Genomic DNA, 27,946 nt, shown 5'->3' on the forward strand with positions numbered 1-27,946 from the left:
AAGTAAATATTTTTAATTTGCGTGTTTTTATTTAAAACAATTTATATTGTAAAACAGATGGAATATTATTATAGGCTATAGGCCTATAGCTAATGTTTGGATCTAACTGCTAACGTTGTAAGATTCATAAAACACCGGCCACTTACAATCCCACGTTTTTTTTAAAAATATTACGTTCTTTCCTGGAATTACCCATATACACGTTTTTTTTGTTATCTTCGTGCTCAACTGTTTACAAAAGTATACTGTATTCGGGAAGGTGAAAAAAGATAAAATTATTTCGGAACATCTAATATACTAACACAATAAATGAAATTAAAAATATATTTGTAAAGACATTAAAGATGGCAAATATATCTGTCCACACCACATTTTAATTCTTTTTTATATCATTAGTCTATAACATTTGATTAAGTTTCACGTTTTAGAAAAGTGATTATGTATAAACTAAAAATATAAATAGATTACTTTACAACAAACTTTTTTTTAGCATTTTACATTTGTTCATTTAACAACAACTATAACATATTGAATTCGAGTTTTTTTTTCCTTTTCCCAATCATTCCATTGAATGTATGAGTTTAGGTCTTAGGGTTATTTTCTGATGAATAGCAAAAGTAGTAATTCCCGACAAGAAATTGGCCAATGTCGAAAAAGTCAAATTCCACATTTTAATTGAGACATAAAAGACACATCACTCAATACAGTAAAATATCTACTTTTATATATTCCCAAAAACCATTCGGCTTCTGCTTCCACTTCATCTCTCTCTCTCTCTCCCTTCTCACATTTCTCTCCACTCAGATTTCCAATTCCTAAAGATAGAGAGAATGACTAAAATCTCTGTTGGATTGCAACTTGTGACAAGAGATTCGAGGGAAAAACTAAACAATATAGTGATCAAATCTTCACTGAGACTAAACCGATCCAATCCAAACATCTCGGAGCTTTGTTTCCTTAAAACATGTCATCTCTGCAATAAACAACTCCATCAAGACAAAGATGTTTACATGTACAGGTACGATATTTTTTTTTTTTTATTACTATATTATATACTCTTTGTAAACGAAAGATGTTCTGTTCTTGATTCTCAATTTTTTTTTTTTGTTGAAAACAGAGGAGATTTGGGATTTTGTAGTAGAGAGTGCAGAGAAAGTCAGATGTTGATTGATGATAGAAAAGAACTAGAGGCTTCGACGAAGATGATGTTGGCTTCGTACAGACGATGTAATAACGGCGCCGGAAAAAGCGAGTCTCGGAATTTGTTTGATGATCTCCGGCGACGACGTCAATTATTTATAGTTCCTTGAGGCTTCTTTAAGCAATATCTAATTATAGTTTTTTTGGTTACACATCTTATGAAAGTTATTAGTAAAAGAAAGAGAATTAAATTGTATCTCCGGTTGTCATTTTTCAAAATCTTAAATGTTAATTGGACAGTTTATGTGGTGATCTCATTCTCAGGTGGTTTAATTACTGATTTAGTAAAAATGCTCATTAATTAGTTAGGTTAATTGTAGCTGTTGACCAAAAATAAAGATTACTTGTAGTCACACGTTAATTAGTGAGATAATTAAATGATACAAAGTGTCATATGAGATATGACTCATATTTCATAACTAAATCTGATTAATTCGAAGAACATTTTAATATTCAGATTGGATCGTGACATGATGGATATGAACTGGATAAAGAATTATTTTAAAGAAGAAAATCTCTCTGATAAATAAATTATTCGATTTGCTTCTTTTTTTTTTATGTATGGGAGATATTTTAAATGTATGTGACAGGGACATAGACACTCTTTGGTTGAGAAGATATGAACAACTCATTTAGTCACGTGTTGAATATGTACAGGCCAAAATACTGTATTTTAAACAATTGGAATTATTGTTTTACTTGTCAAGTGATCACTTTGTTCAACCCAATTCCCCAACTAATTTATTGTTTTATAGTGTCACACTGTCACGAGTAACTAAGCAGGTTCGTGGTCTCGGCCCAATTAAAAGGCCAATCAATTAAACTAAATGCAAGTGCCTATAACTCGACCTATGAAGCCCACTATCTTAGCGATTCGGCCCAAAAAGACAACTTGCCTTGTGTAAAATGATTTCACTTTGTATCCATCCAATGATTCCAATTAATGAGAAGTTATGTTCAGATTTAAGAATTCCAGTTAGTGAACAAAAAATCAACTACTGGAATTTGTTTTGCTTCTTATAAATTTGGTTAGAAAAACAAAACATAAGGTTTATATCTATAAACACAAAGAAATTGTACTAATGTACAGTTCCGAAACGAGTATAGTCAATTATTAAAAGTTAAAATAGTGAAACAAATAATTGCTCCATGAATGACATATTGACATCATTATCTGTTTCTTTGAGATAAGCTAATTTAGGAACTTGTCTCAATCCTGTAAAATGATTTGGACCCTACCTATTTTATTCATCTGTCTTTCTTTGCGTTCACAATTTGATCTTAATATATAAATATATAGTACATGATTGCACTAATATATATATATATATATATATATATATATATTATATGTAGTATAACTATACACGTATGAAGTTGAATTTTATAAAATAAAATTTTCTTTTAACTGAATTTCCAATAGTTGTTTATACATAATTTAGAAAGTTGCAACCATAAAATATATTTCACCATAAAACAACAAAATATGGTTTCCACGTACACATACACATAACACATACCTACTGAATATTCCGTAATTTACGATGCCTGATAATTTGGACCTAATAAAGTTAGTTAAGAGTAAACAGAATTACAAGGAAATTTTAAATTGAGTTTAAGAAAACTAGTAATTGATTTGGAATGCTAGTTATCAAACAAAAGGACAAATATATTTTTCGGATTATTTTTAATAACTTTTTTGTTTGTCACGAAACGACAAAAGCTTTGTCATAAAAACCAAATCCTATCAACTTGCTCAAAAAGCTTCAATAATATCGTACGTGTCCTGCACACGCAGATTCATAAATGTGTTTCTATGCTTTTACAATTTTAGCCTTATGCATAACAGCATAAGGTCTTAATGGTCCTCTCTCCTAATCAAAATTACATTCAAAAGTTGTTGTATAGTTTTTCATTATATTTTCAATAATTCATTTATTTTGTGCCTATGTTAAAACATTTTCATAATTCATTTATAATATTATTTAAATTTAAATGTTAAATATCTGTTCTGCGTTGGCTACTCCTGAATGCAAACAACATTGCAAAAGTATTTAGTTGTGTTTTTAATGCCTAATCACATTAATAGATACTAGATCTAAGGGAAATAGACTTTATGAAAAAATCAATTGACGTTAGGTAAAAATTTGTTTAGACTATTTTTGTCTACCAGCAGACAACTCTGACTAAATTTTTAATCTTATTTACTGCAACTAACTATTAATAAACTAATAAAATCCTAATTTACAATATAGATCTACAGTAAATGAATATAAAAGTCTGGTAGTACCGTAAATAGTACATCAAGATAAGGGTATAATAGTAAACAACCATCGTACTCGCTTCATCTTTTATTTTACTCTAAAATCTCTTTCTGAAGAAAACAACAAAGCAAAGCGTTGAAGAGAGAAGAAGAAGCAAAGATATAACCCCCAAAAGTATCAATTAGTTTCCATTTTCGCCGCTAAGATTCTGTTTTCGAACATTTACACCCTCAAGAATCGCCGCCATGTGTGGAGGAGCTATAATATCCGATTTCATTCCACCGCCGAGGTCTCGCCGTAGAATTGGAATAGGTAAGCCTTTTAACAAAAAAGAGAAGAAAGAATTGGAATAGGTGAAGAAGATAACAGTAGAGTAATTAGAGTAGTAGTATATAGAGTGGTCATGGACGCTTCACTCTTGGGAGAAGTACGAATGCATCAAAAGATGTGGCCCCTGTCTCTATATTCGTAAAATGATTATCATCACAATATCATATAAAGGCCCATGGGTTAATAAAGACTATAAAGGGCCCGTAGAGTGATCTCAGAAACAGCTTTTCTTATTATTTGAGAAGTTTTTTTTTGTTGTCTGCTAAACTTGTAAATAACATTGAAAATGAAGTGGAAGTATTACAAAAGCATTACTTAAACTAGAGTAACCTTGGCCAAAAAGAAAATAAAAAACAAGGTTACAATACTTAGAATTGATGATAGAAATTTATCTGATCCAAAGTAACATTAGAGATCTCTAACGCTTCCGAAAGCGCCTTCCCGTAATGGTGTTGCGAATCTCGATCAATTATTTGAGAATATCCACACCAAAATCCATATATTTATTTCATAAATAAAAATGTAGATTGTTTTGGTATTCAAGACCAGATCTGATTTCTCCAAAAACTTTAAAACTTCGGGTTCAACTGGTTGAGCTATTCCATCTCAGGTAACACCGTAAAAAAACAAGATATTTTTTTGCACATGTTTCAATCATATTAAAAAAAAATGCAAGATCTTTTTTAGTTAAAATTTTGTATGTGAACAAATGAATATTAATTGCTAAGTTTAGTTGACAAAAAAGCGTTGACGAAAGAAAAATGCTAAGTTTCTGTGAATGAAAATGAAAAAATAAAAATATCTAAATTTATTTGCAAAGATAGATTTTAGAGAGAAAAATCTACACCACAATTTTCAAAATATGATTAAACAACAACTTATAACATCTAATATTATGAATTATAACGTATGGACCTGATCCTGAAATGATATGGACGTAACTTGAATCTGTTTCTAGCTTTAGCTAGTTTGTCTGCTACTCGATTATTACACCCATCAAGTTTGACATATTTCTGTCTTTTCTTCAACATAAATCACAAGCTGTTGCTAGCCACCTTCAATGATGATCAAACGGATTCCCTGACATCAAAGACATTGGTAATGCGTGAAGGAAACTGAAATCTTTAGCTTCAATAGGATTTACGCTCTTTGATATGTCCAATAGATGAACTTCTTGCAAACATGAAGACATCTAAGTCGTCTCGAGCTATCCAACCCAAACCCATTGGAGCATTATTTGCTTCTTTAAAACTGCAATCGTGGTTGCATTTTCTCCATCCGTTAGATGGGTGGTGCCAAGTTCAAGTTGTATTTGCCTGATTCGTTGTAAGGGAATGTTATAGATCGTTTTGGTACTTATCTCCTGGGATATTCACATTCGTCCACTCTTTTACACCGTCTCGTACCTTTCTCACATCCGCTAGGAGATTTTTATATATCCTGAAAAATTCAAGTAATTTTCTTAATTTCCAAAGTATCTCCAAATAGGCCAAAATGTGAAAGCAACGACTCAACATTGTCTTCTAGGTTGCAACAAGTATAGTTTAATTAATTGATGATATAGCGGGACGTTGGAAATCCTTCAAGCAGCCAAAATATGTGACCAATTGAAGAGGACGTGATGAATTGTCTCCCTAACTTGGCACCATCGTTAGCAACATGGGGTCAATGGTTATTCCTATAGAACTTCTTTTTGTGCACTATCATATCAAGAAACTGTCAGCATTTACCAGCAACGAGAATGCAAATGCAATGAACCGAAATGGACGACCATTTCTAAGCTTATCAACTAATAGTTCTATTACTATATACTATATTGTATGTGACGATGTGCACGATATATATTTTTCTAATACTCGAATCTCACACGTGACAACGACCTTACGTGTATGTACGTGTTGAATAGAATTAAGATACGTTTTATAAACTTCTCTTATCTCACATATTCAACATGTGGATGAAGATCTTCGTATTTTTTATTTTAATTTTTATGATACACCCATAAACTGAATTATTACTAGCTAGTAGAGGCTATAAATACGAAGAAGATATCTATATATATACTATCTATCAGTGCCAAAAAAAAGTTTTTCAATATATGCAAATATACAATCCTATTTCTCCGGTGAAAACCATGGTGAAGATTTATCCTCACCTGGCGTTTCCGGTGGATATGGACGTCGTACAAGACAAGATTTTGCCCTACTTAACGACGGAGCAAGAGAGGTTCACGATTTGGATGAAATCTTTGGTGTTCAATAGCAAAGGCTGCACAGTTTTTGATTCCAAAGGAAACTTAATCTATCGAGTGGATAATTATGATTCCAAGAGTTGGAGTAATGAAGTTTACTTTATGGATTTAAACGGCAAAATTTTGTTTACTTTACGTCAAAAGGTAATACTAAACATTTCATCAATGTTTTCTAAGAATTTATAAGTTCCTATAATTATTATTTTATTTTACCTTGCAAGTTCATTTTTGTTGTGTGCATGTATATATATAGAAACTGGGATTCTTCAAATCTTGGGAAGGATATAACTCAACCGGGACCAGATTTCGACTAAGAAAGATTTTCAAGATTTTGCCAAGAGAATCATCTTCGTCTTACAAAGTTGTAATGGGATCACGCATAGTTGATGGTGATCAACAATCTTGTTATAAGATTGTAAATCGTGGATCAGTTTTCGCAATCAAGGATGGATCGGGAAGATTAATGGCAGAAGTTAAAAACAAACTATCGGATATTAGTGGTTTGGATCTTGGAGATGATGTTTTGACAATGATGGTGGAGCCACAACTAGATCATTCTTTAATAATGGGTATTGTTATAGCTTATAAACTTACCAAATGTAAATTGTGATAATCAGGTGGTAATCTTGAAGGTAAGCATGTTTTAAAGCTAATTAAACGTTGGCATAAACCCCAAATATCTGGCTTGAAATTGGATATTGAAAAGATTGCACCAGAATGCGGAGAAGCTCGGCATCGTTCATCCTCATAAAAGTCAAAACAACCAATCAGTTCTCTCTTTTTTTATATTTTGGTATGGAAACCTAATTCTCTTACTTAATATTCAATCCATTCTTTTCCTCCAACTTCTTCGTAAATGGCGGATGAAACTATAACCCTGTTTCAGCTTATTGCCAAACCCGAACCGCGCACCATGGAATAGTACTGATCCAACGAGTATGTTTGAACAAGCTCAAGCTGCCATTCAATCATCGCTATCATGACCGTGATTACTCGTTTTCCCGGTCGTGAGAAGACCCTTTAAGCGTGATTTTTATACGGATGTATGTTTTACTAATACTAGTACCAATTCCACAACATAAACCAAAAGTGTTTTGAAATTAGGGTCATGTTTCTGTTAACAATATCTTTAACTAGCTGAGTTAACCATAATTGAATTACTAAAATATTTATCAAACTGAATTAAATAGATTTGGATGGTAATTTAGTCAGCAGAAAGAATTGGAATTGGTGAAGAAGATAATAGACTAATAGTAAAGGGGTCATGGAAGTTATACGAATGCATGAAAAGATAATAGAGATATCAATCATACGATTTTATTAAACTAAAGGACCATGTGATCAGATTGTAATTTGTAATAGCAGAATGAGCCATCTCATATTCCATACATGGTTTTAAATAGGCTTGTCCATTTCGGTACTGTTCATATACTGTATGTTCCAATTTTTATCCCATATTTGTGTGTTTAAAAAAAATAAAAATAGCTACTTGAAATTGTTTATAGAATGAGATATATATATGTATTATTCGTTTGGTTATTCAGCTTTTATAAAATTAATGAAAATCATCTAAATATGTAAGTTTTTCAGAAATACCCGTATCGAAAGTGACCTTTAATTTAACCGTCCCGACATCAAGCCTTACCCAAATTAGTAAGAATTTGAATAATAAATTTTGCTACTTAAATTTCTTGAACTCGTTCCGCGACCCAAAATTCTCGTCCCTATCTTATCGAAAATTGTCATGAATGTTTTTTGTTATGTGAATTACTTGCTCTCGATTTATGTGTTATTTTACTGTCCTGATATCAAGATGTACACGCCTAGTTTTAAGTGGCAACAACATATAATTTCTTACGCATGTTTCAATTTTCAAACACAAAAAAAACGTAACCTGTGACACTTTGACATTATTTTTTGGGTATGCGAATGAATTGAAATTAATTTATAGTGTTCTAGAGAATAAAAGAAAGTGCCCTAAAAGAAATGATATCAAATTTATTTGCAAATACAAAGAAAAAAAAAAACACAATTTTTGCAAATATAAACAATAGCTTTTACAGTTAATCTTCCTGTCAAAACATTCTTTTGTGCAGTATCATTCCGATAAACTGTCAGCATTGGACAACGGATAGAACACAAATGGAATGGACCACAACTGAAGACCGATTCTAAGCCTAGCAACTAATAATTTGAAGTTATCTTATTATATTGTATGAACAGTTTTTTCAATATTTTTTGCTCTATTAATCGAATCTCACAATCACATTAGTCACGTTACAACGACCAGACATGTAGTAACAAACAAAAAGGACCATACATTTTTTTTTGTTTAACAAAAACGACCATACATGTTATCGCTACATGATTTTCTCTGTTATTTTTATTTTGTATCTCACATTGAACATGTGGACGAAGACCTTCGTATATATATATTTTCTAATGACACACCAAAAACTGAATTACTACTACTAGTAGAAAGTATATATAAATGCGAAGAAGACATATAACTATCATTCAGAGCCAAACATAAAAAAAAATCAATACATATGCAAATATATAGCAACAACCGAACGATGAGGACCAAATTTTCACTTAATCTGATTTCTCCGGCGAAGAACATGGTGAAGATTCATCCTGACAAGGCGTTTCCTGTGGATTTTAGCGTGGGAGAAGGCAAGACTTCGCCGTACTTAACGACGGAGAAAGAGAGTTTCACGATTTGGATGAGATCTCTTGTGTTTCATAGTAAAGGCTGCACAGTTTTTGATTCCAAAGGAAACTTAATCTATCGAGTGGATAATTATAACTCCAAGAGTTGTAGTGAAGTTTACCTTATGGACTTATACGGCAAAATCTTGTTTACATTACGTCAAAAGGTAAACAATAAAACATATCATCTTATGTTCTTATAGTTTTCTTAAAAGTATTTTGTTCTAACTCTTTTATTTTCTTGGTTATAGAAATTGGGATTATTCAAATCTTGGAAAGGATATAACTCAACCGGGACAAGATTTCAACTAAGAAAAAACTTCAAGATATTGCCAAAGGGTTCATCTTCATCATACAAAGTTGTAATGGGATCGCGTATAGTTGATGGTGATCATCAATCTTGTTATAAGATTGTAAAACGCAAATCGGTTTTCACAATCGAGGATGGATCAGGAAGATTATTGGCAGAAGTTAAAAAGAAACAATCAAATATCAAAAGTTTAGATCTTGGGAAAGATGTATTAACAATGATGGTGGAGCCACAAGTAGATCACTCTTTAATAATGGGTATTGTTATAGCATATAGTCTTCTCAAATGTAAATTGTGATAATTAGTAGGGGTGAGATTGAACTATTGTGTAAACTTTAGGGTCGTAAATGTAAATATACAATTTTGGAGAGCCAAATGATAATATTATTGTTAATGAAGTTCTTAAAGCTAAATTAAATGTTATTACAGGCATGAGGCATAAACCCCAAAGTCTCTAGCTTGAAACTGAGATTTTCGAAGAATTCATCAAAATGTGGAGAGAATCGGCTTCGTTTATCCTCGATAAGCATCAGAACAACAAACCCATTTCTCTAACTCATTCAATTGATTCTCCTCCACCACCATCTGCTTCAATGGCGGATGAAAACCCTAACCCTAATCCTATTTCGGCTTATTACCAAACCAGAGCGGCGCATCATGGAATTGTGACTAGCGAGTGGTTGGAGCAGGCTCAAGCCGCGGTTCGACGTTACCCTGATCGTGATTCCTTAGTTTCGGGAAGACCCTTTAGCGTGATTGAGGACTTTAATAGTTGGAGACAGCAACCTGATTTGGCGGAGGCTGTTGCGGCGATTCGTGCTCTTGCGGCTGTTATTAGGGCTAGTGAAGCTACTACTATGATGGAACTTGAAATTGAACTCAAGAAAGCTTCTGATACTCTGAAAGTAAGAGACTTTCTTCTTTGTGTTGAAATTTGGGTTCTGAATTTTGGATGACTCTGTATTGTGATTCAATCTTTAACGAACTCTTAGCATTGAGTATTTTGGTTCATGCCCTGACGATAACTTAGGATTAGCTTGCGGCGTAAATGGTAGATGTGATCATCATCGTGGCATTGCATTGACTTGTCGAGTTGTGAATTTTGCTTGGCATTATATGTCCGAGTAATCTCTGCATTGTGGATTTTATTGATGGTGTTAAGAATCTCTGGTTGCTCTATTTGGAAAGATAGGTTGAAAGTTTAATCTTTTTGGATATCTTGATGCTGATGCTTCTGGTTTTACTTCACTTCTTCTGTGATGCTATACTTCTTTGAAATATTCTGTTTGTTTTGAAATGAGCAATTGGTTGTTTCCTTTGATTTGAGTGTCAGATTGTACATTTGAGTCCTGCTCAAATCGTAGCTTTCAGTTTTTAATGAACATGCTATTAGTTTGCAACTTAGCATTGATTATTTTGACAAAAAATCAGGTTTAGTTTGTGTCAAAATGGTAGATGTGATTATGGCATTGCATTGACTTGTAGAGTTCTGAATTGTACTTGGCATTTCTGCGAGTTTCTTGATCGCTAAGACTCTCTGGTGGCTCTAAAGGGAAAGATAGGTTGAAAGTTTTATCTTTCCTGGATGATGTGTTTATGGTTTTAATTTACATCTTCTATGATGCTATACTTCTTTGAAATATTATGTCTCTATGGAAATTGGTAGCTGATGGATTTCGTTAGTCCTGAGTGTCAGATGGTATTATTTGAGTAGCTTTCAGTGTTTTCGAGGTAGAACTCTAAAAATGTAAGATTGTCTTCATGTTTCAGTCATGGGACACAACGTCGATATCCTTAACAGCGGGATGTGATCTATTCATGCGCTATGTGACTCGAACATCTGCTTTAGAATTTGAGGACTTCAACTCTGCGAAATCCCGTGTGCTTGAACGTGCTGAGAAATTTGGGGAAATATCTTGCAAGGTCAGTGTTCTCTTCGAACGGGAATTGTTTACATAAATAGTTAGTAGAAGAAGAGTTTGAACAGTAACTGGAAATTTTGCAGGCCCGAACGATAATTGCAATGCTTAGTCAAGATTTCATATTTGATGGGTGTACTATTCTGGTCCATGGTTTCTCCAGAGTTGTGTTTGAAATACTAAAGACATCAGCGCAAAACAAGAAACTCTTTCGAGTGTTGTGCACAGGTACTTTTCTTAAGACTTAGAGATCAATTGGATATGACATCTTCCAGTTATCTCATTCTGATTTTCCTAACTGACAATCACATTTCCGTTGCATCCGTGGAAACAAAATACAGAGGGAAGGCCAGATAAAACAGGTGTACTGCTAGCTAACGAGCTTGCAAAACTTGATATTCCTGTGAAGCTTCTGATCGATTCAGCCGTGGCCTATAGCATGGATGAAGTAGACATGGTGTTTGTTGGAGCTGATGGAGTAGTTGAAAGTGGCGGGATAATTAACATGATGGGAACTTACCAAATCGCCCTAGTCGCACAGAGTATGAATAAACCAGTCTATGTAGCTGCAGAGAGTTACAAGGTAACCTCCCAAAACTTTAAAAGTTTTAAAAACTTGATTGCAAAAACATCAATGATCCATCATCTTCTTTCTTGTTTTCTTGCAAGCGAAGTTTGCACGGCTCTACCCGTTGGATCAAAAGGACTTAGAACCAGCCTTGCGACCTATTGATTTCAGTGTTCCTGTTCCTCCTAAGGTTGAGGTAGAAAGATCTGCAAGGGACTACACTCCTCCTCAGTACTTGACTCTACTCTTCACTGATCTTGGTGTTCTCACTCCATCTGTAGTAAGTGACGAGCTTATTCAGCTTTACTTGTAAGTGAAGCTGTCTAATTCCTATAGCTGGTCTGAAATCTCTCATTTTTTGTATAAAAATAAAAACAAAAACACCATATTTTTGGCTATACACAGACATAGTTTGTCTCTGATTCTTACTGCTAATGCACATTTTTTTTGGTAGTAGCGAGATCTTTGTGACTTGTCATCTTTACTCAAAATTTATCACCCAAGTTTCAATATATAGTTACTAGTATATATTATAGTATGATCATTTCTGGTTTTTGATTTCTTGATTAGAGATATGTATTGCTATATTGTTTTATTATTGTTAGAATCATTTGTGTTTTTTTGCAAAAGTATATATATCCTTTTAACACTTTAAAATGTTTGCACAAAAAAAAAAATGGTATGGTATGCGCTGGATATTGAAAAGTTGCAATTATTGCAGTGTAGTGATAAATGACCTATAATGTAACATGGAATATCATATGATTTGATGTTTTGAAAATGAGAGCATGAGAAACGTGATAGAATTAAAGATGGTAAATTCTTAGTATTATTTTAATGCTTGGTCTAAGTAACTACTCCCTCTGTTTCATAATATAAGTTGTTTTGGAACAATTTTTTTGTTTTACTATATAAGTTGTTTTCAAGTTTCTATACAAATTATATATTATTTTAATATTTTATGATTATTTATGTTATGTAGTCTCTTTTGTGATTAGTAGAATTTTTTAAAAGTAAATATTTTTAATTTGCGTGTTTTTATTTAAAACAATTTATATTGTAAAACAGATGGAATATTATTATAGGCTATAGGCCTATAGCTAATGTTTGGATCTAACTGCTAACGTTGTAAGATTCATAAAACACCGGCCACTTACAATCCCACGTTTTTTTTAAAAATATTACGTTCTTTCCTGGAATTACCCATATACACGTTTTTTTTGTTATCTTCGTGCTCAACTGTTTACAAAAGTATACTGTATTCGGGAAGGTGAAAAAAGATAAAATTATTTCGGAACATCTAATATACTAACACAATAAATGAAATTAAAAATATATTTGTAAAGACATTAAAGATGGCAAATATATCTGTCCACACCACATTTTAATTCTTTTTTATATCATTAGTCTATAACATTTGATTAAGTTTCACGTTTTAGAAAAGTGATTATGTATAAACTAAAAATATAAATAGATTACTTTACAACAAACTTTTTTTTAGCATTTTACATTTGTTCATTTAACAACAACTATAACATATTGAATTCGAGTTTTTTTTTCCTTTTCCCAATCATTCCATTGAATGTATGAGTTTAGGTCTTAGGGTTATTTTCTGATGAATAGCAAAAGTAGTAATTCCCGACAAGAAATTGGCCAATGTCGAAAAAGTCAAATTCCACATTTTAATTGAGACATAAAAGACACATCACTCAATACAGTAAAATATCTACTTTTATATATTCCCAAAAACCATTCGGCTTCTGCTTCCACTTCATCTCTCTCTCTCTCTCCCTTCTCACATTTCTCTCCACTCAGATTTCCAATTCCTAAAGATAGAGAGAATGACTAAAATCTCTGTTGGATTGCAACTTGTGACAAGAGATTCGAGGGAAAAACTAAACAATATAGTGATCAAATCTTCACTGAGACTAAACCGATCCAATCCAAACATCTCGGAGCTTTGTTTCCTTAAAACATGTCATCTCTGCAATAAACAACTCCATCAAGACAAAGATGTTTACATGTACAGGTACGATATTTTTTTTTTTTTATTACTATATTATATACTCTTTGTAAACGAAAGATGTTCTGTTCTTGATTCTCAATTTTTTTTTTTTGTTGAAAACAGAGGAGATTTGGGATTTTGTAGTAGAGAGTGCAGAGAAAGTCAGATGTTGATTGATGATAGAAAAGAACTAGAGGCTTCGACGAAGATGATGTTGGCTTCGTACAGACGATGTAATAACGGCGCCGGAAAAAGCGAGTCTCGGAATTTGTTTGATGATCTCCGGCGACGACGTCAATTATTTATAGTTCCTTGAGGCTTCTTTAAGCAATATCTAATTATAGTTTTTTTGGTTACACATCTTATGAAAGTTATTAGTAAAAGAAAGAGAATTAAATTGTATCTCCGGTTGTCATTTTTCAAAATCTTAAATGTTAATTGGACAGTTTATGTGGTGATCTCATTCTCAGGTGGTTTAATTACTGATTTAGTAAAAATGCTCATTAATTAGTTAGGTTAATTGTAGCTGTTGACCAAAAATAAAGATTACTTGTAGTCACACGTTAATTAGTGAGATAATTAAATGATACAAAGTGTCATATGAGATATGACTCATATTTCATAACTAAATCTGATTAATTCGAAGAACATTTTAATATTCAGATTGGATCGTGACATGATGGATATGAACTGGATAAAGAATTATTTTAAAGAAGAAAATCTCTCTGATAAATAAATTATTCGATTTGCTTCTTTTTTTTTTATGTATGGGAGATATTTTAAATGTATGTGACAGGGACATAGACACTCTTTGGTTGAGAAGATATGAACAACTCATTTAGTCACGTGTTGAATATGTACAGGCCAAAATACTGTATTTTAAACAATTGGAATTATTGTTTTACTTGTCAAGTGATCACTTTGTTCAACCCAATTCCCCAACTAATTTATTGTTTTATAGTGTCACACTGTCACGAGTAACTAAGCAGGTTCGTGGTCTCGGCCCAATTAAAAGGCCAATCAATTAAACTAAATGCAAGTGCCTATAACTCGACCTATGAAGCCCACTATCTTAGCGATTCGGCCCAAAAAGACAACTTGCCTTGTGTAAAATGATTTCACTTTGTATCCATCCAATGATTCCAATTAATGAGAAGTTATGTTCAGATTTAAGAATTCCAGTTAGTGAACAAAAAATCAACTACTGGAATTTGTTTTGCTTCTTATAAATTTGGTTAGAAAAACAAAACATAAGGTTTATATCTATAAACACAAAGAAATTGTACTAATGTACAGTTCCGAAACGAGTATAGTCAATTATTAAAAGTTAAAATAGTGAAACAAATAATTGCTCCATGAATGACATATTGACATCATTATCTGTTTCTTTGAGATAAGCTAATTTAGGAACTTGTCTCAATCCTGTAAAATGATTTGGACCCTACCTATTTTATTCATCTGTCTTTCTTTGCGTTCACAATTTGATCTTAATATATAAATATATAGTACATGATTGCACTAATATATATATATATATATATATATATATATATTATATGTAGTATAACTATACACGTATGAAGTTGAATTTTATAAAATAAAATTTTCTTTTAACTGAATTTCCAATAGTTGTTTATACATAATTTAGAAAGTTGCAACCATAAAATATATTTCACCATAAAACAACAAAATATGGTTTCCACGTACACATACACATAACACATACCTACTGAATATTCCGTAATTTACGATGCCTGATAATTTGGACCTAATAAAGTTAGTTAAGAGTAAACAGAATTACAAGGAAATTTTAAATTGAGTTTAAGAAAACTAGTAATTGATTTGGAATGCTAGTTATCAAACAAAAGGACAAATATATTTTTCGGATTATTTTTAATAACTTTTTTGTTTGTCACGAAACGACAAAAGCTTTGTCATAAAAACCAAATCCTATCAACTTGCTCAAAAAGCTTCAATAATATCGTACGTGTCCTGCACACGCAGATTCATAAATGTGTTTCTATGCTTTTACAATTTTAGCCTTATGCATAACAGCATAAGGTCTTAATGGTCCTCTCTCCTAATCAAAATTACATTCAAAAGTTGTTGTATAGTTTTTCATTATATTTTCAATAATTCATTTATTTTGTGCCTATGTTAAAACATTTTCATAATTCATTTATAATATTATTTAAATTTAAATGTTAAATATCTGTTCTGCGTTGGCTACTCCTGAATGCAAACAACATTGCAAAAGTATTTAGTTGTGTTTTTAATGCCTAATCACATTAATAGATACTAGATCTAAGGGAAATAGACTTTATGAAAAAATCAATTGACGTTAGGTAAAAATTTGTTTAGACTATTTTTGTCTACCAGCAGACAACTCTGACTAAATTTTTAATCTTATTTACTGCAACTAACTATTAATAAACTAATAAAATCCTAATTTACAATATAGATCTACAGTAAATGAATATAAAAGTCTGGTAGTACCGTAAATAGTACATCAAGATAAGGGTATAATAGTAAACAACCATCGTACTCGCTTCATCTTTTATTTTACTCTAAAATCTCTTTCTGAAGAAAACAACAAAGCAAAGCGTTGAAGAGAGAAGAAGAAGCAAAGATATAACCCCCAAAAGTATCAATTAGTTTCCATTTTCGCCGCTAAGATTCTGTTTTCGAACATTTACACCCTCAAGAATCGCCGCCATGTGTGGAGGAGCTATAATATCCGATTTCATTCCACCGCCGAGGTCTCGCCGTGTTACTAGCGAGTTTATTTGGCCGGATCTGAAGAAGAATTTGAAAGGATCGAAGAAAAGCTCGAAGAATCGTTCGAATTTCTTCGATTTTGACGCTGAGTTCGAAGCTGATTTCCAAGGTTTCAAAGATGATTCGTCTATCGATTGCGATGATGATTTCGACGTCGGTGATGTTTTCGCCGATGTGAAACCATTCGTTTTCACTTCGACTCCAAAACCCGCCGTCTCCGCCGCTGCGGAAGGTAAATATTTAGGGATTGACTTTAGTTTGAGCGATTGAATTGGTTAGAAATTAAGTTTCGATTCTATTTAGCTCTGTTCATAGATACCTTTATCTGCTTACGATTTTGATTGTTGTATAAAGCATGAGGTTTGATTTGTGTGATATTTATATGCATATGAGGTTGAGTGATGAGACTTGATTTGTGTGATGAGATTTGATTAGAGATTGTTGATGAGTTATTTATAGAAGAACTCTTTTGTTTTGTTGTTGTTTCACTACTAGGTTCAGTTTTTGGTAAGAAAGTTACTGGCTTGGATGGGGACGCTGAGAAATCTGCAAATAGGAAGAGGAAGAATCAGTACCGAGGGATTAGGCAACGTCCTTGGGGAAAATGGGCTGCTGAGATACGTGATCCAAGGGAAGGTGCTAGAATCTGGCTTGGAACGTTCAAGACAGCTGAGGAAGCTGCTAGAGCTTACGATGCTGCAGCGCGGAGAATCCGTGGATCTAAAGCTAAGGTGAATTTCCCTGAAGAAAACATGAAGGCTAATTCTCAGAAACGCTCTGTGAAGGCTAATCTTCAGAAACCAGTGGCTAAACCTAACCCTAACCCAAGTCCAGCTTTGGTTCAGAACTCGAACATCTCCTTTGAAAATATGTGTTTCATGGAGGAGAAACACCAAGTGAGCAACAACAACAACAACCAGTTTGGGATGACAAACTCCGTTGATGCTGGATGTAATGGGTATCAGTATTTCAGCTCTGACCAGGGTAGTAATTCTTTCGATTGTTCGGAGTTTGGTTGGAGCGATCAAGCTCCGATAACTCCCGACATCTCTTCTGCGGTTATCAACAACAACAACTCAGCTCTGTTCTTTGAGGAAGCCAATCCAGCTAAGAAGCTCAAGTCTATGGATTTCGAGACACCTTACAACAACACTGAATGGGACGCTTCACTGGATTTCCTCAACGAAGATGCTGTAACGACTCAGGACAATGGTGCAAACCCTATGGACCTATGGAGTATTGATGAAATTCATTCCATGATTGGAGGAGTCTTCTGAAGAGATCCAGTTTCATGTAAATAAGGCTGCATGTTTGTGAGTTTCCCGCATCGTTCGTTTATCAACCTCCAAAACTTTCTAATGTCTGTTACTTGCATCTTCTTCTGCTGTCTCTGTCTGTCTCTCTCAGGAGTTCCTGTTTGCATTGCGAGAAGCCATGAGCCTCTATCTTGAGGGTAGTTGTGATGAAGTTAAGTAGAGGCTTATTTTTAGGGGTTGTGGTAGTTTTTGTTTTAGTGAATCTTTTGAATTCGTTTGTGTTTTGTTTTTGTTACTTTATGCCCCAAAACTCCTTTAACATTTGTCATAATGTGTTTGAACCTCTCATCTGTTTAATCAAATAAATCTTCTTTGTATGCTACTAAGAGTATGTGAGAACTGTTGAACATAACAAAGAAGTCACAAGCTAAGTTTGAACCAAACCGGTTCTCGTAAATTTGTGATCAGAAAAAAAGCGGTGATCAACTGATCATCAAAGTGATTGCCTAGAGAAGTGCGCCACTTTTGTTATTTTGTGGTACAATGAATCTAGAGGGAACAAACGTTGAAACGACGACGTTAAACGACAGAAGAATCTCTAAAGGTTGAACTCTCTTTTTGCAAGTGGTAACTGGTGAGTTTGTGTCTTTCTCGTGACCGTTTCCTTATGATAACAGAAAATAAAAGAGAGTAAATTAACTCTTCTGGACAGTTCTGCTTCTTTAGGTCATTTTCACTCTGTATAAATATCTAAGCATTAGCACACATTCTTTATTTTTTACTGAAACATATTTATATGTATTTGGTAATTTAATCTACTGATTTTTCATATAAATTGTTGTTAGTTACCGTATTACTGTCAAAATGTAGCCCAAAATGTAAGTGTCAAGGTGCTTTGAGTTGTGTGATGACAAGTTTGACATAACATTTGGTTTCTCCTATTATTGTGAAGAAATGAAATTATCTTATGGTGATACTTGCATTAATATTACTAATCAAACCATTTGACTTCTTTTCAAAAGTCTTTGTATATAAGTGTGGACACACATTTTATATCATAAATAAATACATAGTCTTGTCGACATGTCTATAAGTTAGATTTAAAAAGCAAATGATTTGGTCTATATAACACACACATCACGAGTCTTTAGAATTTTGTGGTGAATGAGAGAGTCAACTTTAATGGAGAAAGTCACAAGGAGAACTATCTCCTCCTTCATCTTCTTTATCGTCTCTTCTACCATTCTTTTTCTCGCCGGAAAATCCTCGGCCAAAATTTCTCATAACGGTGACAATAATGTGACGGCCTTGTTCCTCTTTGGAGACTCTTTCTTGGATGCAGGAAACAATAATTACATTAACACCACTACACTTGACCAAGCCAATTTTCCACCTTATGGTCAAACATTCTTTGGCCTCCCCACCGGAAGATTCTCCGACGGTCGTCTCATCTCTGATTTCATTGGTGAGAAGATTATATTTCTTATTATTCATATATTAGCTCGTGGTCTTATTTAAAGATATAATATTGACGGAAATGTACGTTAATGATAGCGGAATATGCGAATTTGCCGTTAATTCCGCCGTTTTTGGAACCGGGAAATAGTCAAAAGAAGCTTTACGGCGTCAACTTTGCGTCTGCTGGTGCTGGTGCTCTTGTGGAAACGTTCCAAGGTTCGGTACGTTTTTTTTATCTTTTACTTTATTTTATTTTAATTTCTGTGGGATTTTTTTAGTAATAGTTTTGCATTATAATGTATCTTAAAATAGATATATCATTTGATTGAGTTTCGTAACTTTCGTTTGCTTAATTGATCCATGAGTTTGATTGAATGTAGTTAACTTTTCTATACCTAAATTGTTGATTAAATGATTGCATATGGAAGTGGGTTTTGAGTTTTGACCCGATTATTGTGGCTAAATTAATTGAACAATCTTCTTTAAAATGTAGTTTTTTGGTCCCACCTACGATTTGTTGTATCCTTTTACATGCTTTATTTATTTATAAAGATAGTAGAATTCCTTTTCAATTTTATTAAATTGCAAAATATGTAGTACCCACTTACTTATTTAGGACAATTAGATTTTTAAATTTAAGGTTAGGTCAGATATATTATTCTATGTTGTTCAACGTGGTAACCAATTCCTAATAATTGTAAGGTTATAAATTTGAGAACACAATTGGATCACTACAAGAAAGTGGAGAGATTATGGAGGACAAACTTTGGTAAAGAAGAAAGCAAGAAGAGAATCTCAAGAGCTGTCTATTTGATAAGCATTGGGAGCAATGACTACTCAAGCATTTTCTTGACCAATCAATCTCTTCCCATTTCAATGTCTCAACATGTTGACATTGTCATTGGTAATCTGACTACATTCATTCATGTAAGTTCATCATCATCATAATATAAACCTTATTTTTGTTACATTCATTTATCCATTATAAGATTTTGTAACAGGAAATATACAAGATTGGAGGACGTAAATTCGGGTTCTTGAATGTGCCTGACTTGGGTTGTTTTCCGGCTTTACGAATTCTACAACCGAAGAATGATGATTCTTGCTTAAGAGATGCTTCAAGATTAGCAAGCATGCATAACAGAGCTCTGACAAATCTCTTGTTTCAAATGCAAAGACAAGTCAAGGGATTCAAATTCTCCCTATTTGACATGAACAAAAGCCTTAGACTCAGAATGCAACATCCTTCTAAATTTGGTAAGTGAGCTCTTTGTGAATTTTGTTGGGCTATTCCACTTATGATATTCATTTAAGGGGCCATTAAAGTATATGTTCATAACCCAATACCATTTTTGTGATAAATAAAAGGGTTTAAAGAAGGGGAAGAAGCTTGTTGTGGAACTGGGAAGTGGAGAGGAGTATTCAGCTGTGGAGGGAAGAGAATTGTGAAAGAATATCAATTGTGTGAGAATCCTAAAGATTATATTTTTTGGGATTCACTTCATCTCACACAAAATACATATAACCAATTCGCAAACTTAATTTGGAACGGTGGACACATGTCAGATTCTCTAGTGGTTGGTCCATACAATATCAATAATTTATTTCAGATTCCTTGATTTGAATGTATTACACTATAATACACATGGAATTCAATTTAGTGTTCATTTTTTACAACTTTTTTTTCAATTATGGATCCAAAATTCAATATATGAAATGTGATGTCATGTTTTCCCCGGTCTCTAGTGCTATATAGCTAATAACATGTTTAACTGGTGAGAATAACAGGTTTACACTAGTTAGTATGGAAAATGATTTGTATTACAAGAATTTAGACGGAACGAATTTCCCTATATTGCTAAGAGTGATAAAAATTAAGAAAAGCTAGCTTTCCCATAGATTATGTAGTATATCTAAAAAATTAGGTAGAAGTTGCTCAAAAGTTTTTTCCCTCTAGTGAACCACGCTACGAGTGAACTATTTTTGTATAATTACATTCAATTTATCTTCCGGACCGTTCAACAAGGGCTTATATCTTTCATTTTTGGATGTTTACATCAACTCCAATTTATATATTCATAACGAGACAAAAAAAAAAACACATACCTGGCGAGAAGAATAGATTATCGAAGATTTTTACAAAAATAAATAAATAAATAAATAAAGGAAATGAAAAATAAAAGTAGCCATTATTTTAAAACCAATTGCAACAAACAATGGAATAACGCACAAACAAGAAAGGTACAAATACTACTAATTCTTTTATTTTATTTTAAAGAGATAAATTAAGCAAAAACAAGATACAAAACATCTTGAATTTATTAAAACTCCACTAGTCTTTGACAAGAAAACAGAAATACGAATATAAATCCTCCAAATTAGCCGCCAAGTCTTAGAGACGCTTTATCAAGTGAAGGATCGAGTCGTTCTGGATGTTGTAGTCAGCTAAAGTGAGACCATCTTCGAGTTGCTTGCCTTTAAAAATCAGCCTCTGTTGGTCCACCGGGATGCCTTGTTTATCTTGAATTTTGGCCTTGATGTTTTCAATAGTGTCGCAGTTCTCCACCTCTAAGACGATTCTCCTTCCTGTCAAAGTCTTAATAAAAATAAACATGACTTCATGACGAAAGTCCGGCCCATTATATCCACCGGTTGGATTTTCGCCGATATTGAGGTCGATGGTTTTGGAGCTATCGACCTCTAGGTTGATCATTGTGTTTTTGTCCACAGTATTTATAGAAAGATGCATGACTTTACCATGAAGAATGTCCGGTGGAATATTTTGACTGATCGTCGGGTCTTCGTCGATTTTGAGGTTGACGGTTTTGGAGCTATCAACCTCTAGGTTGATCCTTGTTTTCCCATCCATAGTCTCCTGATAAATCTGTATTCTATCACGTACTCACAAGCGAAGGTGGTAAAAAATAAACGGGAATGAGATCTAAGCACCTCTTAGACTAAAGCTCATAGGGGGTTAATATAGATCGTTGTGGGAATTTATTTGGTTAACAATTCCCTATACTCATTTCATTTATTGTTATGACGGCTTTTTGGAAACGTCTTCTTGACTGAGATGTAATCAACCGTTGTGAAGAAACCAAGTCGTGCGTGACTCTTTGGTTTCCTTTCCGGAGATGTTACAAATTTAGTTTTCCCATTAATTATAAAAAGACAAAAACAGGCCGTTTATGATACTACGATTGACCTATCAGTTCTGTGGGAAAAAAACATCTATTATAGTTCCATTACAGTGATTTCTTAAAAAAATTATCAAAGTTTTTACTTAAATTTCTCAATCTTTCTAGACCATCACACATGAAGGCTCAACAACAGGAATTTGGAGTGGACCATCGAATGTTAGCGGACCTTGTAATCTCAAATGGATTGAAGTAGAGTTTGTCGATGTATACATATATAGGTATGAAAATAAAAGGAAGAGGTTCTATCTTGTCTAGTCCTAGCTATTAGTCATGTACTCATGCATGTTCTTTATGTCTTTATGTTGTTTATAAATAGTAATAATTGATGAACGTTTGCAATAATATGAACAATCTGCTCAAAATGTTTATTTTTTTTAACTACAATCACAGTTACTTAGACCGCAAGAAACCTGTATTAGAAGAGAAATCATGGGTTTATCCGTTTATGTTAGGCGAGAGCGTTTAGTTATTCAGAGAAGAAGAGATTGGACAAATCTTGCAGGTTTCATAAATTATTTTCCATCATTTTATTAAAATAGACAGTGCAAACAGTCACTTGGTTTCATCTCTGTGTTTTATCTGGTTCCATCTTTGAAATTAGTGGGATCCTCCACTATAACAAAAGTCTTAAAGAAAACCTCCACTAATTTTAAATGTAATTTCCGATAGAACAAAGTCTTAATTAAAAACCAAACCACACCGATAAAGTTCCAAATGTTACCAAAAAAAAAAAAAAAAGCTGCAAAATGCAAACTAAAAAAGGGTAAAAAAAAACATTCCAGCAACATACCACCAACTCTTCAATCTACTTACCGAAGACGATGCGTTTTGTTTAATCATCGCATGCTATGTCAGTATGTCACCCACAAATAAAATCCTCATCATACAAAGCTCCGCTTGCTTAGCCATCATCTTCGTCAATGTGTTTTCCATCTCTCGCTTCTTTGGTCCATCTTTGACCTTCCCCCAGCTTGCAATCCACTTGGCTTCATCAATACCAAAACAATTCGGATTCTCAGCCTTAACAAAAGAAACGAACTCTTGACAAAAGGGCTTAGTACTCTCGTGACTCGGTTTGGTGGTTGTCTTAGAACCAGAAGGCTTGCTCACAACACTGGTTTTAGCCGGCTTCTTGAAATGCTCTTCTTTCTTTGATTCTTCAAGAGGTTTGGATTCCTCAGACTCTTCATCAGAAGAACCAGATTCATATTCAATAGAACCAGGCTCTTCTTCTTCTTCGGATTAATCATTCAATTTTATTTCGACTCGGTTATGAAGCCAAGATTCTGCCGCTTCGATTTCTTTTAAAAGAGATCTGCAATTATACACTTTTTGTGCTCCCTCGACCGTTAGTACTTGTTTTCCACAGCACAAGTTATTTTTCATGAGCCTAGAATCCAAATTCCTGCTTGTTGTTGTATACTAGTTTCCCTCGACCATCAAGAACCCTAGTTTCTTGTCTTTTAAGACTAACTTTCAGCTTGACACAAAGCTTAACCACCAAATTGAATTCGAGGGGATTAGGGAACCGTTAACCAAAGACGTTTTTCCCCGGTTTAGTGTACTGGTTTTGATAGAGATATTTAAATCAGGTATATAAATCCCCTCTTGTAACATAGTTCGTTATCAATATCAGAAGTAGTTACACTAAAACGTTCTGTTTCTAGTGGCCGTATTGTATACAACAATAACTGCACGTACGCAATGACCACAATGATTGGATTGCTCAACAGCTCAAAATCCTTAACTTTTTCACAACACTTGCTTTATAAGGTTTCAGACAGTATAGGTTAAAATAAGAACAAACGACAACAACATAAAATTCAAAACAAATGGGCAGTTAGAAGATCTATTTTACAACACTATTTCTTAGAACAACTTGACCACAAGAAAAAAAAACAATTCTCATCAATCAACCAATTTTATTGAAATAAACTATTGAAAAAATTCAAAAAATATATAAGAACAAAAACAGAGCACTTGCTATTATATGAAGACCAAAACAGAACATTTGTTTTATATAAACACTAAACAGTAATACCAAGAACACAACATTAAACATGGAAAACTCTCGATCAACTTTGATCATCTTCTTTGCTTACACAACAATCATATTAATCGGTTCTATCAACTGTAGAGACAACAACAACAACAATCTGGTAACAAACCAATCCGCTTTGTTCGTGTTTGGCGATTCTGTGTTCGATGCCGGAAACAACAATTACATCGATACTCTTCCCAGTTTCCGGTCTAATTACTGGCCATACGGCCAAACCACTTTCAAATTCCCTACTGGAAGAGTCTCCGACGGTCGTACAATTCCTGATTTTATTGGTAAGGTAACAAAATTACTCTGTTTTGTTTCCCGGTAAATTTTTAACGGCTTTTTAAAAACTAATTGCCGACGTGGCAGCGGAGTACGCATGGTTACCGTTGATCCCAGCGTATCTACAACCAAGTAACGGTAAAAATCAATTTCCCTACGGAGTTAGTTTTGCTTCCGCCGGTGCCGGAGCTTTAGTCGGAACCTTTCCCGGAATGGTAATAATTATCAAACTTGTTTATTTTTATTAGTTGAATCAATGATAACTGTTTTGACTTTCTACACTCATTTTTTCTCTCATTTTTACCACTCAAGGTGATAAATTTGAAATCACAATTAAACAATTTTAAGAAGGTTGAAAAATTGTTGAGATCTACGTTAGGAGAAGCACAAGGGAAGATGGTTATTTCAAGAGCAGTTTATCTGTTTCATATCGGAGTCAACGATTATCAATATCCATTCTCTACAAACTCTTCCATTTTCCAATCCAGTCCTCAAGAGATATACGTCGATTTTGTTGTCGGTAACACAACGGCCGTGATCAAGGTAAATCATAAGTTGATGGTTGGATTCTCTTGTGGACAAGGTTGATGATCAGTTAATGTGAGCTTGTGTTTATGTTCTTAGGAAGTGTATAAAATTGGAGGAAGGAAGTTTGGATTCTTGAACATGGGAGCGTATGATTGTGCACCGGCCTCATTGATTATAGACCAAACAAAGATAGGAACTTGTTTTAAGCCGGTCACCGAGCTGATCAATCTGCACAACGAGAAGCTTGAGAGTGGTTTGAGGCGGCTAGAGCGTGAACTATCGGGATTCAAATACGCTCTTCATGACTATCACACTTCCCTATCCGTACGAATGAACAATCCTTCCAAATACGGTAACAAAACCTTTTGCAATTTTATGTAACAGATTCTTTAGTATAACTTTTTTTTTGTCAACAACTATATTAGATTGACTCATATAAGCCAATGAGTCTTTAGTATAACCTTGTGAATCATTTTGTTTGATTTATAGGGTTTAAGGAAGGGAAAATGGCATGTTGTGGAACCGGACCATTGCGGGGAATCAATACATGCGGAGGCCGAATGGGAGTATCTCAAAGTTACGAGTTATGCGAAAAAGTTACAGATTACTTGTTCTTTGATCATTTTCATTTGACTGAGAAAGCACATCAACAAATTGCAGAGCTGATTTGGAGCGGGCCGACCAACGTCACTAAACCTTATAATCTCCAAGCGCTATTTGAACTTAATTAAGCTCAATCACCAGTTGCACCTGGATTTTCATGTTTTTAGTGTGTGTGTTTTATTGTCATAATGATTGATTAATCTTTACAATAATAATAAGAATCGAATAAGAAATTGGCCATATGTATGACATCTTGCAGTTTTCTTACATCATTTTTCCTTGTCAAGTCAGAAAAAGTTTCCAAGATAAACATCTACTTATGATGAGATATTTAACCAGAGTAAACCGAGATTGTCTTGGTCAAAGATTGAATGAGATTTGGCACAGTGTGTTTTCCTATATTAGTAGAATTCTCCCACTCCTTCTGGTTTTTGTATATTTGTTTAGTTGGCAGTTGAAACGATTTTCTTATTGGATAGAGAAGAGAAAATGGTGAAAAGTCACTTATGTTTTGTTCTTATATACAAAATCGTATCGAAATTTATCTCAAAAATTGTTTTTGTCTTCTTCCAAATGAGAGTTCGTCTTTCTTTTCTTAGGAAGTGTATAAATTTGGAGGAAAAAAAAAAATTGGAGGAAGAAAGTTTGGATTCTTGTATTTCGAAGTGTACGAGTGTGCACCAGCCTCATTGATTGTAGACCGAAACGAAGATAAATCTGCATTACAAGAAGTTTCCCAATGTTTAACGGCGAGTAAATCGTGAACTATCCGGATTCAAATAAGCACTTCAGGGTTATCACGCTTCTCTATCCGAAAGAATCATCAATCCTTCAAAATTAGGTAAAAGATATCTAAATTGTGTTTTTGTTTTGTTTGAAGGGTTTAAGGAAGGGAATAAGACATGTTTGTGGGACTGGACCATTGAGGGGAATCAATACATGTGGAGGCCGAGTTTCGGCACAAGTACAAGGCTACGAGTTATGTGAAAACGTTGCGGATTACTTGTTTTTGAATTCATTTCATTTGATAGAGAAGGCTCATCGGCAGACGACAGATCGCAGGGATTATTTAGAGCGGACAGGCCAATGTTACCGGACCTTATAATCTCAAAACAGTGGTTGAGTTCAAGTAGACTTTGTCGATGTATATATATGATATAAGTATGAAAATAAAAGACGAGGTAAATATCTTGTCTAGTCCTAGCTATTAGTCTTGTTATTTGTGATAAATAATATAAACAAGATCTGCTCAAAAGAAATTTATTGAGTTTGGAAAAAAAAAAAAAAATATTGAACTACAATCACTGTTCCTTAGACCGCAAAAAACCTGCATGGGAAATTGATTTTCTTGGTTTACTTTTTAAGACGTGTTTTGGTGTGTGAAAAACAAAAAGTGATTTAAGAAATAAATTATTAACTAATTTTATTAAATCCTCGGCTCCCAGTAAATCGATTTCATTTTCATTTTCAAATATTTAGGATTAGAAATCGACCATGCCTAGTCTTTAGAAAAGATAAAGATGACTTTAGGAGGACTCTTTGCTAAATGGTCTATTAGCATCTAATTGCAACATTTCTCATTTTTTATAAATTTGAAAATTTAGTTATATGGTTGAGATGAGGACTAGTGAAAGACTATTTGGTTCAACGTGAAAAGAAATAAGGGAGGAAGAGTGAGAGAATATATAGGAACACGAATATTGTATTTAAAACTCTACCACCATGTTTTTAGAACAGATAAGTAGCTTTATTTTAGAAAAAACAAAAAAAAATCAGCAGATACAACCATTCTGCATAATGACAAGGTTCGCGTCGGGCTTGATGTTGTAGTCAGATATGGTGGCATTGTTCTTGAGCTTCGTGCCAAGATGGTTTAGATCCTGCTGATCCACTGGTGGGCCTCCCTGATCATGGATCATGGACTTGAGTTTTTTAATGGTATCGGACCCCTTCACCTCCAGGATAAATGTTTTCTCCTTTATAGTCGATACAAAAATCCGCATGAGTACAGCCGGACCGAGACGCAGTACCAATTGACGTGTCGGCTCTCCATTGATCTTGAGGTCGATCGTGTCTGAGCTATCTGCAACCTCTAGGTTTATGCTCTTACCCTTTACTGTCTTGATCGAAATCTGCATTGTTAACATGAATTCTCCTAGACTCTTTGGGGTTTTCTTTTATACATCTTTGGAGAGTGAGTTATTTAATTTGTTTACAATTTCCCATGTTATTATTTAT

At 33.7% G+C, this 27,946-nt stretch overlaps 11 protein-coding genes across 21 annotated transcripts; 7 read left to right on the forward strand and 4 right to left on the reverse strand.

The window, feature by feature from the left end:
- Positions 1-538: 538 nt before the first annotated feature.
- AT1G53885 (linoleate 9S-lipoxygenase-4 protein, putative (DUF581)) lies at positions 539-1,513 on the forward strand. Its single transcript, NM_104266.3, has 2 exons — positions 539-1,018; positions 1,118-1,513. The coding sequence occupies exons 1-2, from the start codon at positions 831-833 to the stop codon at positions 1,308-1,310; spliced, it is 381 nt and encodes a 126-aa protein (NP_564644.1). The 5' UTR covers positions 539-830; the 3' UTR covers positions 1,311-1,513.
- Positions 1,514-3,364: 1,851 nt separating this feature from the next.
- AT1G53887 (uncharacterized protein) lies at positions 3,365-4,173 on the reverse strand. Of its 2 annotated transcripts, NM_001333616.1 has the most exons (2): positions 3,874-4,019; positions 3,459-3,782 (listed from the first exon to the last, which is right to left on the reverse strand). In NM_001333616.1, exon 2 carries the CDS (start codon positions 3,739-3,741, stop codon positions 3,646-3,648), a length of 96 nt encoding a protein of 31 aa, NP_001322447.1. In that variant the 5' UTR covers positions 3,742-3,782; positions 3,874-4,019; the 3' UTR covers positions 3,459-3,645. The 2 variants fall into 2 exon arrangements, with proteins under 2 accessions (NP_001117486.1, NP_001322447.1); NM_001124014.2 differs by having other exon boundaries at positions 3,365-4,173.
- Positions 4,174-5,738: 1,565 nt separating this feature from the next.
- On the forward strand, positions 5,739-7,558 carry AT1G53890 (LURP-one-like protein (DUF567)). Of its 5 annotated transcripts, NM_001198289.1 has the most exons (5): positions 5,876-6,181; positions 6,327-6,580; positions 6,663-6,677; positions 6,762-6,838; positions 6,932-7,142. In NM_001198289.1, exons 1-5 carry the CDS (start codon positions 5,893-5,895, stop codon positions 7,026-7,028), a joined length of 732 nt encoding a protein of 243 aa, NP_001185218.2. In that variant the 5' UTR covers positions 5,876-5,892; the 3' UTR covers positions 7,029-7,142. The 5 variants fall into 5 exon arrangements, with proteins under 5 accessions (NP_001031184.1, NP_001319217.1, NP_564645.1 ...); NM_001036107.3 differs by having other exon boundaries at positions 5,739-6,189; positions 6,299-6,580; positions 6,663-6,838; positions 6,932-7,183; NM_001333617.1 differs by having other exon boundaries at positions 5,742-6,189; positions 6,299-6,838; positions 6,932-7,558.
- Positions 7,559-8,577: 1,019 nt separating this feature from the next.
- On the forward strand, positions 8,578-12,083 carry AT1G53900 (Eukaryotic translation initiation factor 2B (eIF-2B) family protein; the record flags this gene model as incomplete). Of its 3 annotated transcripts, none has more annotated exons than NM_001333619.1 (7): positions 8,578-8,924; positions 9,009-9,302; positions 9,526-9,972; positions 10,838-10,990; positions 11,073-11,214; positions 11,328-11,569; positions 11,661-12,083. In NM_001333619.1, 7 exons carry the CDS (start codon positions 8,595-8,597, stop codon positions 11,865-11,867), a joined length of 1,815 nt encoding a protein of 604 aa, NP_001322173.1. In that variant the 3' UTR covers positions 11,868-12,083. The 3 variants fall into 3 exon arrangements, with proteins under 3 accessions (NP_001322173.1, NP_001322172.1, NP_564646.3); NM_001333620.1 differs by having other exon boundaries at positions 8,612-8,924; NM_104268.5 differs by having other exon boundaries at positions 8,667-8,924.
- Positions 12,084-13,103: 1,020 nt separating this feature from the next.
- Positions 13,104-14,078, forward strand: AT1G53903 (linoleate 9S-lipoxygenase-4 protein, putative (DUF581)). Its single transcript, NM_001124015.2, has 2 exons — positions 13,104-13,583; positions 13,683-14,078. Exons 1-2 carry the CDS (start codon positions 13,396-13,398, stop codon positions 13,873-13,875), a joined length of 381 nt encoding a protein of 126 aa, NP_001117487.1. The 5' UTR covers positions 13,104-13,395; the 3' UTR covers positions 13,876-14,078.
- Positions 14,079-15,876: 1,798 nt separating this feature from the next.
- RAP2.12 lies at positions 15,877-18,046 on the forward strand. Of its 3 annotated transcripts, NM_001036108.3 has the most exons (3): positions 16,133-16,569; positions 16,833-17,630; positions 17,745-17,974. In NM_001036108.3, exons 1-2 carry the CDS (start codon positions 16,275-16,277, stop codon positions 17,612-17,614), a joined length of 1,077 nt encoding a protein of 358 aa, NP_001031185.1. In that variant the 5' UTR covers positions 16,133-16,274; the 3' UTR covers positions 17,615-17,630; positions 17,745-17,974. The 3 variants fall into 3 exon arrangements, with proteins under 3 accessions (NP_175794.1, NP_001031185.1, NP_001077718.1); NM_104269.4 differs by having other exon boundaries at positions 15,877-16,569; positions 16,833-18,046; NM_001084249.1 differs by having other exon boundaries at positions 16,145-16,569; positions 16,839-18,003.
- Positions 18,047-18,569: 523 nt separating this feature from the next.
- On the forward strand, positions 18,570-20,749 carry GLIP5 (GDSL-motif lipase 5). The gene is made up of 5 exons (NM_104270.3): positions 18,570-19,058; positions 19,148-19,272; positions 19,754-19,978; positions 20,053-20,308; positions 20,420-20,749. Exons 1-5 carry the CDS (start codon positions 18,758-18,760, stop codon positions 20,668-20,670), a joined length of 1,158 nt encoding a protein of 385 aa, NP_175795.2. The 5' UTR covers positions 18,570-18,757; the 3' UTR covers positions 20,671-20,749.
- Positions 20,750-21,311: 562 nt separating this feature from the next.
- AT1G53930 (Ubiquitin-like superfamily protein) lies at positions 21,312-21,920 on the reverse strand (the record flags this gene model as incomplete). The annotated part of the gene is made up of 1 exon (NM_104271.2): positions 21,312-21,920. One exon carries the CDS (start codon positions 21,918-21,920, stop codon positions 21,444-21,446), a length of 477 nt encoding a protein of 158 aa, NP_175796.1. The 3' UTR covers positions 21,312-21,443.
- A 1,177-nt stretch (positions 21,921-23,097) lies between these two features.
- AT1G53935 (uncharacterized protein) lies at positions 23,098-23,899 on the reverse strand (the record flags this gene model as incomplete). The annotated part of the gene is made up of 2 exons (NM_148588.2): positions 23,518-23,899; positions 23,098-23,475 (listed from the first exon to the last, which is right to left on the reverse strand). The coding sequence occupies exons 1-2, from the start codon at positions 23,635-23,637 to the stop codon at positions 23,098-23,100; spliced, it is 498 nt and encodes a 165-aa protein (NP_683429.2). The 5' UTR covers positions 23,638-23,899.
- A 277-nt stretch (positions 23,900-24,176) lies between these two features.
- On the forward strand, positions 24,177-26,007 carry GLIP2 (GDSL-motif lipase 2). Of its 2 annotated transcripts, NM_104272.2 has the most exons (5): positions 24,177-24,585; positions 24,665-24,792; positions 24,890-25,120; positions 25,202-25,457; positions 25,595-26,007. In NM_104272.2, the coding sequence occupies exons 1-5, from the start codon at positions 24,312-24,314 to the stop codon at positions 25,834-25,836; spliced, it is 1,131 nt and encodes a 376-aa protein (NP_175797.2). In that variant the 5' UTR covers positions 24,177-24,311; the 3' UTR covers positions 25,837-26,007. The 2 variants fall into 2 exon arrangements, with proteins under 2 accessions (NP_175797.2, NP_001319218.1); NM_001333621.1 differs by having other exon boundaries at positions 25,202-26,007.
- A 1,418-nt stretch (positions 26,008-27,425) lies between these two features.
- Positions 27,426-27,846, reverse strand: AT1G53945 (polyubiquitin-like protein; the record flags this gene model as incomplete). Its single annotated transcript, NM_104273.2, has 1 exon — positions 27,426-27,846. The coding sequence occupies one exon, from the start codon at positions 27,844-27,846 to the stop codon at positions 27,481-27,483; it is 366 nt and encodes a 121-aa protein (NP_175798.2). The 3' UTR covers positions 27,426-27,480.
- Between the last annotated feature and the right edge of the window lie 100 nt (positions 27,847-27,946).

Source organism: Arabidopsis thaliana, assembly GCF_000001735.4.
Source record: "Arabidopsis thaliana chromosome 1 sequence".
NCBI lineage: Eukaryota > Viridiplantae > Streptophyta > Magnoliopsida > Brassicales > Brassicaceae > Arabidopsis > Arabidopsis thaliana.